General features: G+C 42.0%; 2 protein-coding genes across 3 annotated transcripts; one reads left to right on the plus strand and one right to left on the minus strand.

Moving 5' to 3' along the window:
- Positions 1-599: 599 nt before the first annotated feature.
- Positions 600-12,128, plus strand: tbrg1 (transforming growth factor beta regulator 1). The gene is given in 30 exon segments (XM_067245751.1): positions 600-772; positions 1,025-1,173; positions 1,435-1,566; positions 1,653-1,814; positions 1,893-2,004; positions 2,087-2,229; positions 2,422-2,578; positions 2,887-2,990; positions 3,843-3,886; positions 4,065-4,309; positions 4,469-4,617; positions 4,694-4,819; positions 4,907-5,068; positions 5,181-5,367; positions 5,482-5,612; positions 5,737-5,902; positions 6,000-6,117; positions 7,485-7,651; positions 7,819-7,876; positions 8,098-8,180; positions 8,319-8,355; positions 9,283-9,519; positions 9,693-9,763; positions 9,906-10,129; positions 10,283-10,422; positions 10,756-10,902; positions 10,987-11,084; positions 11,167-11,277; positions 11,464-11,612; positions 11,860-12,128. Coding segments are annotated over 30 exon segments (4,059 nt in total). The 3' UTR covers positions 11,937-12,128.
- A 43-nt stretch (positions 12,129-12,171) lies between these two features.
- Positions 12,172-16,516, minus strand: siae (sialic acid acetylesterase). 2 transcript variants are annotated; one of them, XM_067245752.1, is made up of 10 exons: positions 16,312-16,516; positions 15,655-15,813; positions 15,128-15,327; positions 14,877-15,015; positions 14,443-14,626; positions 14,136-14,254; positions 13,892-14,025; positions 13,210-13,364; positions 12,895-13,081; positions 12,172-12,754 (listed from the first exon to the last, which is right to left on the minus strand). In XM_067245752.1, the coding sequence occupies exons 1-10, from the start codon at positions 16,367-16,369 to the stop codon at positions 12,455-12,457; spliced, it is 1,635 nt and encodes a 544-aa protein (XP_067101853.1). In that variant the 5' UTR covers positions 16,370-16,516; the 3' UTR covers positions 12,172-12,454. The 2 variants fall into 2 exon arrangements, with proteins under 2 accessions (XP_067101853.1, XP_067101854.1); XM_067245753.1 differs by having other exon boundaries at positions 12,173-12,754; positions 15,128-15,285.
- Between the last annotated feature and the right edge of the window lie 1,669 nt (positions 16,517-18,185).

Raw genomic sequence — 18,185 nt, forward strand, 5'->3', positions numbered from 1 at the left:
GTGCCATTTTGCAAACAAACCTTTTTGGGAACAGCCTCAGGTAGTCTAGTGTAGCTGAGGGATTGGGGGCTCTGGGCCCACGTGATAAACCACTCAACCTCAAGCATGCTGTATAAAGGCTCGGGTTAATTTAAAATCCATGTGCTGAGGTATTTTTTGAAAGATGGAGTTGCTATGGTCTTGGATATTTACAGGATATCTAATGTTCGTGAATATCATTTGGACTTTACCCATCTCTGAGGAACAATGGTTGAGACCTGAAGATGTCCAGCTGGCTGAGGTTTGTGTTTCCACATGCAGACCTGAAAATAAAATGTCAGCATATGCATTTGATTCTGTAACATCATCTTTCAAATTCTGTCAACAATGACATTTGGCTGACACAACTTGGTGAAATAATCACAGTTACATCGTATTGAACATGTTCTTACAGTTGAATACAAACATCACAAACATACATAAATATGTTGTGGCATGTGTCTTTTGGAGTTTTGAAGGCTAACTGGTATCTGTGGCAGGGGTACCTGAGGAGATACTATCAGCTGAGAACAACCAGTAGTACACAACATCAAAGTCGCAATAGAAGGGATACCTCCGCCATGGTGGACAAAATCAAAGAGATGCAGGGCTTCTTTGGTCTGGAGCAGACTGGTACTCTAGACCCCCAGACCCTGGCTGTGATGAGAAGGGACAGGTGTGGAGTTCCAGATGTAGAGAACTTCAGTGTTTATCCTAAAAGAACCAAGTGGAGGAACAAAACAATCACATACAGGTATCCATTCATTTTGGAATGAGAATGCTGTAATCAACCTTCATCCATCCAATAACATAGTCATTTACCGTAGATGTCTGTGTTTCCTGAACTGTTAGAAGTTGACTAGCAATCACTGTAGCGATGTCATCATTTTGAAATTGAACGTGATAGCACACGTTATTGTTCCTCAGTATATGGTGTACCCTAGAACTTGTGTAATGCTAGTCCTCAGACTGTGTCATGGTAACCTAATTAACTAACAAACTGCAGGATTGAGAAGTACACCCCTGATCTTACAAGAGAGGAAGTTGATAGATCCTTCCACTTGGCACTAAAACTCTGGAGTGATGCTGCCCCGCTGAACTTTGTCAAAGTGAACAATGGAAAAGCAAACATCGCACTCACCTTCGCATCAAGAAGTAAAATTTGCATGATTTACATTGCCTTTTATTTATGTTAATTTCATTTCTATTCATAATTTGTAATCACTTTTTTGTCTATGTTTGGATGTAAAAGTATTTAGGGTTCATAGAGTGTGTTGCAAGTGAGGTTTGATCTAAAATATAATTATATGCTTGGAAGTTAGACCACAAGTATATGGGTAACCACAGAAATATTTAGGTTATAACGTATTGGCGAATAACTAACTCACGATAACTCCATGTCTCTGTCCGTCCCAGCTCATGGAGATTTTTTCCCTTTTGATGGCCCCAAGGGGGTGCTAGCCCATGCCTTTGAGCCAGGGCAAGGTATGGGGGGAGATGTGCACTTTGACGAAGATGAAACTTGGACAACGGGCCAAGAAAAGCCGGGTAAATCTTCCTACAGTAGTTTAGAATCAAATGAATGTGACGTCTTGAGAACGTGACTCACAACTAAGGTTCTTGTGCAATTTCAGGTTATAACCTATTCACTGTTGCTGCCCACGAGTTAGGCCATTCCCTGGGACTCTCCCATTCTAAAAACCCCTCAGCACTTATGTACCCAAACTACAAGTATTACGACAGTGCAAAGTACACACTGCCAAGAGATGACGTGATGGGTATCCAGGCATTGTATGGTGAGTAAACCGTGATACTATTGATACATCTTATGACACTAGATATCTAAATACATGTATTTATATTTCATTCTCAAGGCAAGCCTATTATAAAACAGGAAACAGTTACCATCCCTAGAAAGTGTGACCCCAACTTCTCAGTTGATGCTGTGGCGGTGATCGGGAATGAGATTGTATTCTTCAAAGAAAGGTTGGTTTTTGGGGGATACAATTCTGGACTTTCTATAACTGTTTTACTATATTGACCATGCATGACAGTGATTGATTCCCAGATATATGTGGATGAGGACAACATGGTCAACGTACTGGAACCAGCTGAGGGAAGGGTTTAGTAGCACATACCTTCCTGGCATCAACTCTGCTATAAATGCGGCCTATGACATCCCAGCCAAGGGAGTGGCGTACATCTTCACTGGTAATGTGCAGTCTTCACAAGGCATGACAGAGCTGGATATCCTACAGGACACAACCGCTGAACACAAATTATAGTCTTTTACTAAAAGTGTCACACTTCATGCAAGAGGTTTACTGCATTTGGCAGTTTTTGTGGTATGTTAGTGCTTTTCATAGTGTCCCAAAAATGCTGTAACACAGCTTTGTTTTTTAGGTCCCAAGTACTGGGTGGTTCAACAGCTAAAGATGAAAAGTCATTTTGGCTCAATCTATGAGTATGGATTTCCATCCACAGTGAGGCACATCGATGCTGCTGTTCATGTCAGTGGCTATTGGAAGACATTCTTCTTTGTTGGACAGGTTTATTATAGGTAAAATATTCTCTGCAAAGCAGAACAAACTCTAACCCTAAAATAACTTGAAAGACCCATTTGGTAACAGTAACTTTCTTCGTATTTCCGGTTACATTGGTAAAGATATTTTACTTGTTTTTTAGAAAACAACTTGTGTAACTAATGTTGCCTTTAGTTTGTTGTCCTTATTGAGCAATTGGACCATTGGACCACCAATCAAAGTCCTTGGCCACTTACAAGTCAATAAATGTTCAAAGCCTGCCCCCTCATGGTTGATTCAAAAACAAGTTTCTATGTTCTGTTTATAGTGTTACTACGTTCCACAGGTATGATGAAAGCAAAAGGAAGATGGACCCAGGGTTTCCAAAAAGTTTCCCTTTGGACTTGCTTGGCATTGTGAGGAAGGTTGATGCAGCGTTTGAATTAGAAGGTAAAATCCAATCCTGCATGTCACTTAATCCAGCTGCTTGTTGGAGCATGCATTCTTATGAGCATGTTTTCAATTTATGCTGACTTCTGTACATTTGCATCAGCAGGTAATATCTACCTCTTTAGCGGGACAAAGGCATACCTCTACGACTACAGACAAGACAGGGTGCTCAAAAGGATTCCTGCAAATGCATGGCTTGGTTGCTAATTCATTTATCAAAAAACACAGGGCCTACTTAGAGCCTTTTAAGATATGTCTAGCTACCATTTCTGATCATTCAATTTTCATGTCTGTTTTTATGAATTTTATATTCAAGTGGGTTGTATATTTTTAGATGTATATTTTTTGTTCTTGAAATGAACCTTGGAACAGTAATCATTTCGGAGGATTTTTTTGTCTGGTGAGACACTGAGCACTTTTTTGCTTTCTCATCTTGTATCAACCAATGCTTGAATTTTAATTAAATAATATTCATAAGAAATCAACCGATCCTGTGTATGGTATATTATTATGTATCAATAACATTGGATATCATAAACATGTATATATATCACTTTATAATGCTATTCATTTTCATTAACATCCCAGGAACTAGAGGTTATGTTGTTAGGTGAGTGATCCATAGGACAGGAGCTTGTACAAACACTTGCATGTTTGCACGAGAACGCAAACACTACTCTATGGCTCTCACATGGCTAGAAATACATATCCTAGGCTCCGCAGGCTGAAAGACAGGCTTTAAAGGAGAGTGAATCGAGATGGGGGAAAGAATCTTCAGTCTCTACAGGCTCCAAATGAGGGGTACACTGACGATGATCCTGTTTCTAGCCTGTTTTTCTCTGTGTCAAGCAGCTCCTACCACAACCCCAAATGTGACAGAGGAGACACTTGCTGAGGTAAAGTATTACTACCACATTGTCTCTGAATATTGTTTAATATTCACAAATATCTGCCATTTTGCCCAGTCACGGATAATCCACAACTCACGATTGTAAATAATCATGATTATCATAAACGGTTCAATATTGGGGTTAAGGTTAGCAATAATTATCATACTGACCACTTACCTTCCAGGAATATCTATCCAAGTATTACACTGATGTTGGGGTCTATAATTTGACCACTCGGAATGTAGCCCAGACCTCGTTCAACCAGACCTTGGAGGTCATGCAGGCATTCTTTGGTCTGGAAGTGACAGGCAGACTGGATCAGAAAACCCTCAAGTTGATGAAGGAGCCAAGGTGTGGTGTGTCAGACATCAGCAGATATGGACACTTCCCTGGGAGACCCAAATGGGAGAAGAGAACTATTACATACAGGTGTGTTTCCTATGTGCACTCCAGGATTGCTGTCTCCTTTGTCTGAAGTACAGTATTGCATTTATGACCTTTGAGAACTGATTGTCCCGGGTTTCTCAGTTGTTGATAGAAATTTGTATTCTTGTAACAGTGGTTGATCTGTTAATAACTTTTTTTAAGAATCACTGAATACACACCAGACTTGAGCCGGAATCAAGTTGACTCAACTATAGCTCAGGCCTTCAAGCTGTATAGTGACGTAATTCCACTGGATTTTAAACAGATTGAATCTGGCACCGCCGACATCATGATACTCTTCAAAGGCGGATGTATGTATGAGATCCAGACAACAGTTTTAAAGCACTTTCTCATCACTAAAATAAACACCTTCCTATTCCGATTCAGATCATGGGGACTTTTATCCTTTTGATGGACCCAGTGGAGTTTTGGCCCATGCCAACTCACCTGGACAGGGCCAAGGTGGAGACACACATTTTGACGATGATGAATATTGGACTCTGACTCAGAATGGTAAGAATGTCTCCACATACTGTAACATCTCATTCATAACCTTTTCCAATTAAATTGGTCTCACCCACCCATGCATCTTGTCTATAGGGGTGAATCTGTTGCTGGTTGCAGCCCATGAGTTTGGCCATGCCCTGGGACTGGATCACTCCAGAGACAGGAAGGCTTTAATGTTCCCCACCTATCAGTACGTCAACACGAACGGATACAAGCTTCCCGATGATGATAAGCGTGGGGTGCAGGCCCTCTATGGTAATCAAACCCTCCACTGCTTTAAAAATCACTCTATTTATAAACACACATTGCAATGAAATGTTTCTTCGTAGAGTCTGATTAGTTATTATACGATATGTGTGTCTCCAAGGAACCCGTACACCCGATCCCAAGCCAGAACCCAATCCAGAGCCTCCGGTTCCTGAACCAGAAGAGCCAAGTGAACCAGACCCCAATCCTGGCCCCGGGCCCAACCCAAAAGACCAACAGTGTGACCGGGATCTTGTGTTTGATGCAGCCACTTCCATGTGGGGAGACCTGTACTTTTTCAAAAATGGGTGAGTTCAGGCAATCATTATTCTTTCTAATACATCTGGCATTGTCATAACTGTGTTAAAAATATGCTTTTGGAAAATGAATCTTTTGGGAATTTCGTTTCATCCTGATTTTAGGTACTACTGGAGGAAGAGTACACAAATCAGTGGAATTGCTCTCACTAAAGTGACCACCAAATGGTCACAAATTAACTATGTTGATGCTGCCTATGAGGTCAAACATCGGGATGTGGTATACCTTTTTGAAGGTGCTTTTGAGTTAGTGGACATCGACATTATGTCTTAACTCTCTAAATCTGTGCTTCTAAAAATGTTCTTTGCCCTGTATTGCGTAACACAGAGATACCATGAGAAATACTATTTTTTTCACAGGTAATAAGTACTGGGGTATAAAGGCCTATGCAAAGACAATGATCCCGGGCTATCCAAAACCCATTTCCACACTTGGATTCCCATCATCTGTCAATAAGATAGATTCATCAGTGTATGTTCACTCAACACAAAAGACCCTCTTCTTTGTGAACAACCAATACTGGAGGTGAGCATTTAGATTACATCATAATAATATTTGGCCACTTAATTGATTCACATTGCATGTAAAGTAAATGATGGCTTATGGGTTGTTTGTGCTTCAGCTACAATGAGGCCAGACGTGAAATGGATTCTGGATACCCTAGATTAATAACTCAGGATTTCCCAGGCATTGGCTCAAAAGTGGATGCTGCCTTTGAGAACTATGGTAAGAGAATGAAAGTGATCAACACAAGTTACCACCCTGTGACAAAACACAGGCGTTGAAAATCCTTCACTTAGATCATCTCACATCTACAGCTGCTGTAAATATTTCAGTTTATTGATGAATTGAAACGATGTTTCCTCCAATAGGGTATCTTTATTTCTCGGATGGGCCCAGGCAGAGTGAGTACAACTTTCCCAGCAGGACAGTGATACGCGTTCTCCTAAACTATGGCTGGCTGAACTGCTATTAAATACATTTTTCACCAACTTTCCTCATAATGTAGTTTAACATAGGCCCATAATATTATGAGCTTGTTTAGTTAATCTTCATTAACACAATGTGCAACAAATGTAAAGCAATACATGTGTTTGGAAGGCCTATAACAAGGAAGATGTGATATTGTCATTGTTTACCAAAGTATTGGATATCTTGTTGTTTGTGTCTAATTTTCAAATGCTCTTACATACCACATGGTAAATAAATATCACTCAGATATCAAGTTCTTCAGTTTTTACTGCTCCTTAGGCACCAACAAGAGCTCATATCAGCAGTGCTTGAAGTGTGTATTTGACTAGGCCTATGTGTGTGTGATTGAGAAAATATAATTAAAATACATATCATTGTTAGATGTTCAGTAGATGTTCATTCATTGTTTATTTATTTCTGTAGTACTTCGTGCTCACTCTTATTCGTTCAGTTTCTCTAGCAAAATCACTTAATTCTTCCAATTCGATTTTTCATAGTTTGAAGGTTGGGGTTAAAGTCTTGACCTTATATGACCAATAATGACAAATTTATGACAGTCGGAGGCCACCATGTACTGGCAGACAGGATATCCGGTGTGTACGCTCCCCTTACAATTCCGAGCCAAATGCAGTTTCATAGTTCCGACAGCAAAATCAAAACATGATCGACGGAAGTGGAGTGTTTTTATACTGAAAGCAAATAAATGAGCGGCAAGTATAGATAAAGCACACACACAAGAAAAGCATGTTTGTTTGCTAGCTCGTCGTCGGGTCTTTCTCCAAGTGAATAATGCAATGGACACAAGCGAAGAAGTGCTTCACGGTTCGCCGATGATTCACGGAAAAGAACAAACCCGAACACGAATTGAAAAGAGTGGGGTATGTTTTGCAATATATTAGCATTTTGATATTACACAAATCACTCAAAACAAACGACATGTATATATCGTTAGGAGAACTTGTAATTGGATGTGATAATTAGCTAAATTAGTTAATCGGTAATACTGTACCTAGCATGGTACCTACTAGTAGCTAGCCCAAACGGTATTGACCCGCTGATGATGGCGAGGTTGCAAACTAAAACAATTTTTCATATTATCTCTTTATTGTTTTAGCCGTCGTCCAGCAGTAACCAGACCACGGACACCCCTCTCTCCCCTATGGACCCTCTGAACACACTTTCAAACTTTGAATCAGAGATGGAGCCGGATGGACAGGGAAACTACTCACTCTTCCCTGCCTTGGACAGCATGGCTAGTCTGTCAGGAACCTCAGAAACTCTGGAAACGTAGATAAGCTTTGTGTCTCGTGTTATGCAGTTGCTGTTATCTTGCATACATGTAGAAATTTTAAAAATTCCAGTGTAAAAATGCTTGAATATTTAAAATGTATCGCAGTAGATATCACCAGGTCAGGTGACAGGTCTCATTTAACCATCTTATGATCACTATGTGCTTCATCTATCTGCAGTGATGCAACCACCGATGTTGCAGACAAACCCAACCTCACGTGGTTGGATGCAGCACAGGTAGCAAATCACCCTCTTAAACATATTACCGGTTGTATTACAATGCACCATATAATACCCTACAAAAGTTTTCAGTTACTTTTCAGTTATTCTTTGCAAAAAATAAATGTATAGCCCATTTTATAAGCATTGTCACAGAGGTTTTCACATACTATATGCCCACAGAACTGCCCCTAAACCAACCATGCACTGCATGATTAGTTGTCTTCCGTTTTGTTCAGATTGTCTTGGAGGAAGCTGGGCGTCCCATGCACATTAAAGAGATCAAACAGAGGATTATCGATAGGGGATTAGTTCAATCCAAGTACAGTAGAGAATTTATCTTTTGAGCTTCCATTTTCACCGACTTCATTCAACATTTTTGAATTGTCATATATGAAACTAGTTTTCAACAATCATTTTCAAACTGTTGTTAATTTTTTGTTTGTTTTGCTTCTAACAGTGCCAAATCAAGCCTTGAAGCTGTTATGTATCGAGAGGTAGGTGCCTGGTTTCAAACTATTGTTTTCTACAAAAAGGCCAAAGTGGTTTCATGTCCATTTTTGGTTTATGAAATCAGTTACATGTTATTCATTAAAACTCAAATTATTTTCATACTTTTTCCATGCATATTTTCCTCTCGCTTCTTAGCCCCCCCCCCCCCCCCCCCCGTTTCTGTTGAAAGAGACATCACCGTCTGCATTACAGCTGCAAGACGTAAAAGTGATACACCCAAATGGCAACTGCATTTACCTTTAAGACCCAGCCCAAATTTTAGCTCTGATCAGGGTTTTTTATTCCCAACATCAAACCTGGCCTCAGAGTCCCACTATGTTACAGACACAGAAAGGGAGCAGGAGATTCAAGAGGATTGAGAACAGAAATGGAGTCTTTGCACTGCTGGTAAGTTCTGATGAGCCATGTCCAGAATTTGTTCAACTCAATGGAACTTCTTTATTGGTGCCAAGTAGGCAATCAGACATTGAGAACACCAAACCAAACACATAAGTAAACAATGAGAAGTCAATTTAACCTTAGGGTTGATGTTGTTTGTTCTTTTATGCCAATAGTAGCTATACACTTATTTAAACTTTATTTATACCTTATTTAAACTTGATTTATACCTTATTTCAGTTATTTGCCATGTCATGCACAAAACATTGTCATTGTATGCATTATCATTACGGATTTCTAAGTGGACTGTAGGACCCCTCTGGTGTATAGAATTGGGAACTCACCAGTTGGGTCATTCTTTCATTCACTCACTTTGGTCCCTTCCTCTCCTTGTTTAACTAGAATTAGTTAAACTATTGTACTTTTACTTAATTTAAGATCCGTATATGTTTATCGTTTGCACCTTCCTGTAAATCCGTAAATTCCGTGTTTATGTAACATACATGGCGAATAAACCGAATTCTGATTCCTAGACGGATGACGAGAGGCAACAGGCTTTACAGGCCTTCAGCACCCAGTCCTTCCTGGGCTCTCCTCCCCAGACGGCCTTCTCCAGCTCAGGTTCTGCAGCCTCCTTGCCCCCTTTCCCTTCACCTACAGGCTCCTCTGAGCCCAGGCCCAGAGCCAAGAAAGGCCCACGGAAGAACCAGAACGAGAAGTACCGACAAAAGTACCTCAGACTTCGCAAAGCTGCACGTGCCATGATATTTGTAAGTCGAGAACAACTTTGAGCTATATTTGTTTCATTTTGATATGGAATGTTACACTCAAGCTGTGTGAAATATGTGGAGGGTAACTGATTGAGATTGATTGAAAAACAGCATCGGGGTGTCCTCTGCCGAACAGTTCAGTCAGTGGACAAATGTGATTTGCAAACCCACAGGAGAACGCAGCACTCTGCGACGAGGTCGCCCACCTGGAGGAGAAGTTTGTTCGGGCAAAAGAGGAACGCAGGTTAGCAGGGCAGTGCTCACAGGATAACAGAGTTACCTTAACTGAGGTTTTCCACACTAATGAACGGAAGTATTTTCTGTATTACCAGATGAGGGACAGGTTTGTTTGTTGACTCACATTCCTCTTCCTGATCTGTTTTTAGGTTCTTACTGAAAACCTTGTTGCAGTACCAGTCTCTGTCTGATGGGGATATCCAGATTGCCCCCAGTACCAGCTCTCACACCCTGGCTAGCTTCAGCAGTGGGCCCCCTGGGGGCTCCGTCCTGCCTGGAGGGCACCCCAGCACGTCAGGAGGAGACGATGGCCTCCCAAAAAAGCCCAAGAAGGAGAGAAAAGAACGAGGGAGGGAGAATGGAAAAGATGAAGGCGAGCAGGGGTTTCTTTTCATTTTAGCCAGTATAAACTGGGTACTTTATCACCCTGTAGTATAGACGTTACATCCAAATTCACTTAAGTAACCCACTCAAATATCACAGGAAGCCTTTCATAACGATCTAATCTTAATTCTTTTTGCTGTAGTTTCTAAAAAGATGGGTAAGAAGCGCAAGCTTGGCGACGGGGGTTCCCGTAAGCTGGTCCAGCCCATTCCTCTGGACTCATCTGGGCGTCCCGTCTTCCCTATCGTGCTGGGGGGTCTGACCGTGTACAGCCTGGGGGAGGTCAGTGTCTCAGCTCTGCTCGTCACCGTTCTAGACTCCGTTCTGACCTGAACATGTAACACATTCCCTTTTTGTTAGTCGGGGAGATTTCAAATGTTTGAGTGAATGTGAGTGTGTCTTCTGCCCATCGTCATTCTCAAAAGGGCTGCGTTTGCTGACCTGAATGTTCAGCCCTGTTAAGAACCGAACTGTCCAGTCCTTCACACTTCACACGCTAGCAAAGGAGAGGTGACAGGGAGCTGTCTTAGGCTGTTGGACGTAGGCCAAGTCCTAGCCTTCATTAGTTGGTACCAGTTATGAATGTATTGTATGTCCTTCGTGTCTCTCTCCCAGATCATTCCAGATCGGATGTTGTTCCATGACCAGTGTGCCATCTACCCAGTGGGCTTCTGCAGTACCCGTGTGTTTGCCAGTATGAAGAACCCTGATCAGCAGTGCCTCTTCACCTGTCAAATCAAAGATGGGGGTGCAGGACCACAGGTCTGTAAATACACACACACCCCTGCACACACAGTGCAATGATCTTGGAAGCCAATCTGTTTATTTATGTTGTCGTCCCCCCAGTTTGAGATTGTGCCTGAAGATGACCCTCAGAATGCCATAGTTGCCTCTTCTGCCCTGACCTGCCACTCAAACCTTCTGAAGGCCATTGGAGTGATGAGGTTTGGGTTCTCTCCAAGTTTAAGTTTTTTAGTTTCCCTACTTCACTGTACTCTGCAGTTCATAGAATCTCTCTTTCAGTAGGTCAAAGTCTGTCAACCCCATTATGCCGTCAGGGGCAGATTTCTTCGGCTTTTCCCATCCCACAATCCAGAATCTGATCCAGAGCTGTCCTGGAGCACGCAAGTGCGTCAAGTAAGTGCCGACCACTTGAATCTCAGACTAGGTAGGATTAGTCCCAATTCAATTTTTTCTGTAAATATAAATGCTACTGAACCTCAAAATTCTCCTTGTCCACAACATGTTTGTTTGTCTAATACACATTCTGCTGAAGAATAGTCACATGACCTAACCATGCCTGATGGTGTGTCCCTTCCACAGTTACCAATGGATACGCTTCGAGGTGTGTCGCCCCGGTGACGGGCAGGTTCCACACAGCCTATCAGAAGATGACGCCTCAGTCAATTTTGAGGCGTACCAGAGGCACCAGGCCATCGATGAAAGTGTGAAGACAGACAACAGCATGGCAGGTGACATTACAAACATGACTCGTGTAGATTGGGCCTGTCTTTTCAACCACTTGCTGACATGGAAAATGTATGACTCTTAAGACACCTGCATGCTAGCATCATGAATAACAAGTTGTAAGTCAATAGCATAGAAGCCAGTTGTATACTAATCGCCCATCCACAATACATGAAAGATTGCATTTGCTTCAAGACTTCATCTACTGTAACTGTACGTCACACTGGGTTCAATAAATCTTCTCATCCCCAGGTTCAACTCCAAAATCTCCCAGTTCCTCTCGTCAGCATCTCCTGAGCTCACCCTCTACCTCTTACTTCAGTTCCTAAGAAGCCCTCCAAAAACACCACAAGCTTTGAAGAACCTTGTTTCAAAGGAAGAGTTACTGGACTACTTATGCGGAACTGAAACTAATATTCATTATAACCTACATGACACCAAGGAGGACAGAATGAAGTTTCCTTGTAGGAAATGTCCAGCAAATGAAAAAGTTGTTTTCCAATTGTAGCACCCTCTGCTGGGGTTTTTGATGTACAAGTAAAGTTGTAAATGTGTAAAAGTAAAGTTGGCACTTGGGAGTTGAGAGTTGATTTATTGAACAACCTTAGAGCTCCTGGTCTGTTTTAACATTTCAATAAAAATAATCTTATGTTACATTTTCCTGATAATCACAATAATATCGATTTAATTATGGGTTTGATTTAGCGATGCTCATAGTTAACCGTTAACTGACAATACAAATGTTTCTATTTTCTCAGTGCAATCAAAATACACAGGAAGTCGCAGGCAGTTCCACACCTCCTTAGAGCTTAATTCTTAGTTCACAACACTGCAACTTCTGTTTCCCCTATTTGGGTGGAATAGTCCATAGCTCGGAAGGAGGGTGGACCTCACTTTTCATGCTTTGGAATGGCCAGCGGTTGAGAGTGAAGGGTGGTGCGGGTAACACCCCATCAGCAGTGTAAATGGGACAGGCCTTTAAGTCGCAGGGCCAGTCCCTCCAGGCGTAGCGCAGGCCAGCCACATTGTTCGCGGATCGGCAGTTGTTGTTGGACAACTGCACCGAGGTCCTGTCCCACTGAATGATTGGCGCTGGAATCCAGTTGGACAAAAACCAACAGGGTGCCTTCAGCACTGAGCAGCAAATCTAGTGGGGAAATGAGAGGTCTTATAAAAACACTTATAACCGAAGGAGTAGTAATTATTTGAGATTACGTAACGGTTCAAAAAGCCACATGAAACTGCAAGTTTGACAGTGGCACAGTAGCATTATAGCATCAGACTCACCTCAAATATGTCTTTTGATGAATTAACAGAGAGTCTCTGATCATAGGTAACATTGACATATGTATCCTGGACCAGGACCTGATTAGGGAAAGGCCCCTGGAATGAGACCTCCCTCTCCCCATAGGCCACTGCTCTGGCTCCCAGGGTCAGTCGCATGCTAACTTCCTGCTTGTATCGGGGATGTATACTGGAACACATGGGTCATGTTGCCAAGCCAATGGTGAATGCACAACAATTATATCAAATACTGGGGGGGGGGGACAACAGCATACAGTGTGTATATGTTCTAACTATTGCTTTTCTTTCATGTCATACCTGCCCCAGGGGGATTTTTCATCAGGCAGATCCATGGCCACAGCCATAAAGGTCCTCTTCATCTGGGGGTTGGGAGCAAAGCCATAGTCTGCAGTCTGTTGCCAGCGAATGGATGGGAAGCCTTCACTTGTGGAGCTCTTTCTGTACGTAGACAGCTGGGGGTGGAGAGAAAAGACAGGCTCTTTGTATCAGCTGTTTATAGTATCACCTTTTATATTAAAGGCAGGGTAGGTATTGTTGTTGAGAAGCAATGTTTGTCATATTTGCTGATATATCCTGATGGCAACCAATACAGGTTTGACAGTCAAATTGCATAAATCCAGTATCTTTGGGCTTTGCAGGACTGTAATAAACACAATCAAATTTGGACCAAATGCAAGGATTGGACGGGCTACTTGTCTGTCTACCTACCTCCAGGCAGTAGTCAGGCGTGTTTTGAGGAAGTGACTTTAAAAGGAAGCGGCGGTATATTTCGGTTTGAATATTTTTTAACTCAAGTCAAAATGACAAGGTTCACAAAAACCTATCTACCCTACCTTTAACTGATCTACTGATGTACAGTCAAAGGAATGCTATTAACTGCAGCGAAGAAAGGCTGCGAACATCACTAAGCTGGTAAAGGGTAACATTTTACTAAATGGGGTTTAACAGGAACTTGTATAAGGCTGTGTGATGTCCTCACCTGAACAAACCCAAAGGGGAAGTCTGCTGCAGTCTGTCCCCCAGAGCCCTGGTGAAAGGACATCCTCCAGTCATCGATCATGGTGGGAAAGGCACAGGAGTAGTGTTCTTGGTGATACTCAGTATTGGCCTCACCTACAAAAACAAAAGCACCAAGACACCGTTGAAAACTGAACCTGCCTCCTGCTTTACTTCGTTACTCTCTTCTGCCCAAGCTGTACAGAACAATTTTTTTTTCTTCTAACCTTGATACCAGATGGCTCCTTTTAGGGTCATGTTGAGAAGTGGGTGGATCATGGCGTTCCACAACACAGAGCTCCTCCACAAAGACTGTAACATAACAGTGTCCTCTGACACGGGGATGCTGGGGACATCATATGATCAGGTTACATTCAAATAACTGCAGAAGATAAAGATCCTTCATCTGTTCATTCTTGTTCATTAATACACCCCAAAATGCATACTATCAGCTCATGTTGCAATGGAGTTTGAAGCTTGATTATTGTAGCTTTACATATGGTACTGCCCACATAGGTGAAACTATATGCCTACGCATCACTGGCGCCGTCCAGGCCACACTGGTGCAGAGCCCGCGGTGAGGACCAGGCCTCTACAGGTGTACCCCCCCAGCAGGACTCCACCAGGCCTATAGGGTACCTCAGGGTCTCGTACAAGTAGCGGCCAAACAACCAGCACACTCCAGAGAAGTGGGTGAAGTTCCCACCGCCAAGCAATTCTGCTCAAGAGAGGGAAAGATGACGGCAATAAACAACACCATCAATTGTATTTTGATTTTGACAGCTAGTGAATTTAACTTCTATTTCAAAAGGCTATGTGGAAAAATATTGACTACTAGATTATGTTTTGTTGACCGACTGGTTGATCATTGATAATTACATGGCTGCTAAGTAGTAATTCTACTTTACTGGAAGAAAAATGAAGGAATGATTGATGAGGGAAGTGTTGGTATTCGATTCTGTTCTTACCTGGTGTGGGAACTGACCAGGGTACAGTGACTCCAGCTAAGTCCGTCAGCTCGGTGCTGCTTTGCTCCAGTGCAGCCATGAAAACCCTCACCTGGGGGTACTTGGAGGCCAGTGTCAGCTCATAAGAAGCATTAAACACCTACAAACAATGGTATAAACTCACACAGTCAATCACACTGAATATATGGAAAACTTTTGTGGAAAACCAACATTAAAATCCCCCAAGTCACAACCACCACTGATCAAATCACCTGGGAAGTCGTGAAAGCCATGTTGCTCTGGCCTCCACACAGCCAGACGTCACCGAACAGTACATCTGTTAGGGTGATGCTGTAGCCGTTCTTCAGAAACGCAGTCACATTGTAAGGGCCCCCAGCTTCCACTGGGTCTAGACTCACCTTCCAGATCCCTGTCAACAAATACCAGTGGATGTAACCCATATACTGATCAACTACAGGCACAGGGAATAGAAAACCACAATATCACAGTGTTACAGTGATGTGGATATGTACATAATGTGTCTAACATATCACGACTGCCAAAGGAAAATAAATCCCACCTGTGTCAACAGGAACGTTATTCTTTTCTATTTAACTTGAAACCTCCATAAGCATTTTTTAAAGAGTCCCTTTATTTTTAATTGGGACTAGTAGCATAGTATCATGAGGTCTACAATGAAGTTTTACTCTACAAATCTGTCATTGTTCAGCTACAGCTTCAATATCAGCCTCCTGATTGTGTGTATTGGTATAGTCATTGTGCTGATCCCATTGCTCACCGTTAGAGACCGTGGCTGCTGGAGTTTTATGTGTGAATGGTCCTGTCACAGAGACAAAGACCATGGCTGCATCTGGCCCATAGCCCCATAACACAGCCCTTTCTGGGGTCTTCTGTAGAACCATATGATCTCCATAATAGGAGGCAAAGCGAAACAAGTCTGGAAAACATGACGACGATTTCAGTCATGCAGATTATGGTACATCACTCTCGATAGGAAAAAAAGTGAATTGAGACAAATCATACAGGTATGATATACATCATTGTAAAAAATTAAGAGACCACTGCACCTTTTTTTCCCTTTCCAAAAACGTTGAAAAGGAACATTTTGAGTGAGGAACAGACGGGTTCAATTTAAGAGGCCACTGCAAGTTGAACCCTTCTGTTCCTCACTTAAAACTTTCCTTATCTAATTATTTGGAAATGACAGAAAAAATTGCAGTGCTCTTCTTTTCCAGAGCTGTATGTTATACTTAACTTGTGGCATGGGTTAATTTGTGTCTAGTTTGCTTTGTTGCAATAATGAGCAAAGCTATGCAAGACGTAAATACAGCAGTTTCCATTGCACAGAATAGTTCGGTGGGCAACGATTTCTCTTATTCTACTCAAATGTTATAGTTGTGTTTTTGTATAGTTTAAAGGCGCAAATGCTACTTACCTGGGGCGTAAACAGTTCCACAAAGAGAGAGAAAACACACATATATGAACAGAGACATTGTATCCGCGAACAACCAAGAGGCAAAAAGCTTTTATAAACGCCCATCACATATCCTGATGAGATAATTCTGGATAATTTACATTTTGAACGGTTCTTAGACTCCTATCTGGAACCATCAGTGTCCAAACCTGTCATATGATCTAATTTCGACATAACTACCGCACTTCTACCCATCAACCTACACTACTACTGCTGCGTTGGGACAAACAGAGCTGCCGACAGGAAAACATTTGACTTCCTGCACATTGCTGCTTTCAATGCATATTACGTAGATTACTTTTTTACCATTGACTGTCAATAATTTTACAATTCTTTAACGAATTATTTTTAGTGTATGATTTTTACAAGGACATTATTATTTCAGCTCTATTTGGATTTCCCTCTGATTAGAACTTTACAAAACCCTATGTCCAAATTAAGTAAATAGGCTTGAAATATTATTTTAGAAAAAATATTAACACAGTATAAACATTTTTTTTACTTGGTTGTAATATAAACTAAGATTTCATGAATCTCCATGCCGGGTTAAAAGGATTTTTTATCAGCCGGCTAGCTGGATGGAGGCTATGCAATCTTTTTTAATTTTATTTTATTGTATAGTTTATTTTAATCTGATTCCAGAAAAAGAAAACTCTAGAGAAACGGGTGGCAGAGGGCTCCTTCACAGAGCTGCACTTGGTAGCTGACGTGACTGGCTGGAGTTTTGTCATGTGAAGTAGTTCTGCAGACGATAACCTTTCTTCTGATAGTCCACCAGAGGAACACCTTGAACAGGAAAATGTTGTCTGTTGTGGCACTGGAGACTGAGGCCACCACAGTGATCTTTTCTCGCTGCTGCTGCTGGCCACTTAACATGGTTGGTCTGCTTCTGCTGCTTAGCATGTGGGGTCTTCTCCTCTGGACTGGACACATCTAGTGAGGATCTCACATTGTCAACCTACTGAAAGGCCAGACATGGCTAACTATTGTTGTCCAATCTATGAGCTCTGTGTGCGGTGAGTCCCAGCGCTACACAGCTCACCAGTGGGAGGAAGACTGAGCTGGTTGGAGCATAAGCCCCCTAATGAATAAAGGACCACAGCCAAAGTCCACATTTTGCAGCGCCATCATCAATATGGCAGACGGCTCAACAGATGATGGATTGTTTCGTCCTGCAGACTGTCCCCTGATGACTACTGCGGAAGAAACACTGTTTGTTAAGAACACAAAATCTTATAGCACTCACACTTTTCCACAGACACTTATATGTTCATTGTGATGAGGAACATCACAACCTTCCACGGCTTAATCCTCTGTTCTGCATGGCTTTTCAGCTCTGTCAGTGTGGTACAACTACATTTTGGACACATACACAGGATAATGTGACAGAAACAAGGGCATGGGGTGAGGCTTTAATCAGTGGTCATCCATCTCTTTTAAAAGAACACATCAAATGTCAGTGTTACGTGCTACTTCCGATACTAATAAATCTCTCAAGGTATGACAGGAAGACCTTTTTGCTGGACAGGCATCCTCAGGTAAAACCCACAGCGGTAGTTGTGATCACTGCTGTCAGGGTTGAAGCAGCATCTAAGGGAGAAGAAAGAGAAGGTGTGACCTTTTGATCTGGCTTTGACAAGAGGATTAACCCATGACCTCCTGTCCAGTAGTCATACCCATATTCATCATTGTGAGAGGCTTTTGCACCCTCCTGAGCAGAACAGGATGGTCCATAGTATGCTGATGAAATGGCATGGGTAAAACCTTTCCCTGGTTCTACTGGAGATGTTATCACATCCACATGGATTGTCAGTCAACGTATATATTTGCTGACG

This window comes from Osmerus mordax, chromosome 11 (assembly GCF_038355195.1).
Source record: "Osmerus mordax isolate fOsmMor3 chromosome 11, fOsmMor3.pri, whole genome shotgun sequence".
NCBI lineage: Eukaryota > Metazoa > Chordata > Actinopteri > Osmeriformes > Osmeridae > Osmerus > Osmerus mordax.

Excerpts from the sequence above, each read along its gene's own strand:
- siae (XM_067245752.1), bottom strand. The coding sequence starts at position 16,369 with ATGTCTCTGTTCATATATGTGTGTTTTCTCTCTCTTTGTGGAACTGTT. Across the intron at positions 15,016-15,127 it reads TGGCTTTCACGACTTCCCAG|GTGTTTAATGCTTCTTATGA; the intron begins GTGATTTGATCA and ends CATTGTTTGTAG. Across the intron at positions 12,755-12,894 it reads CATCAAAAGACATATTTGAG|ATTTGCTGCTCAGTGCTGAA; the intron begins GTGAGTCTGATG and ends TTTCCCCACTAG.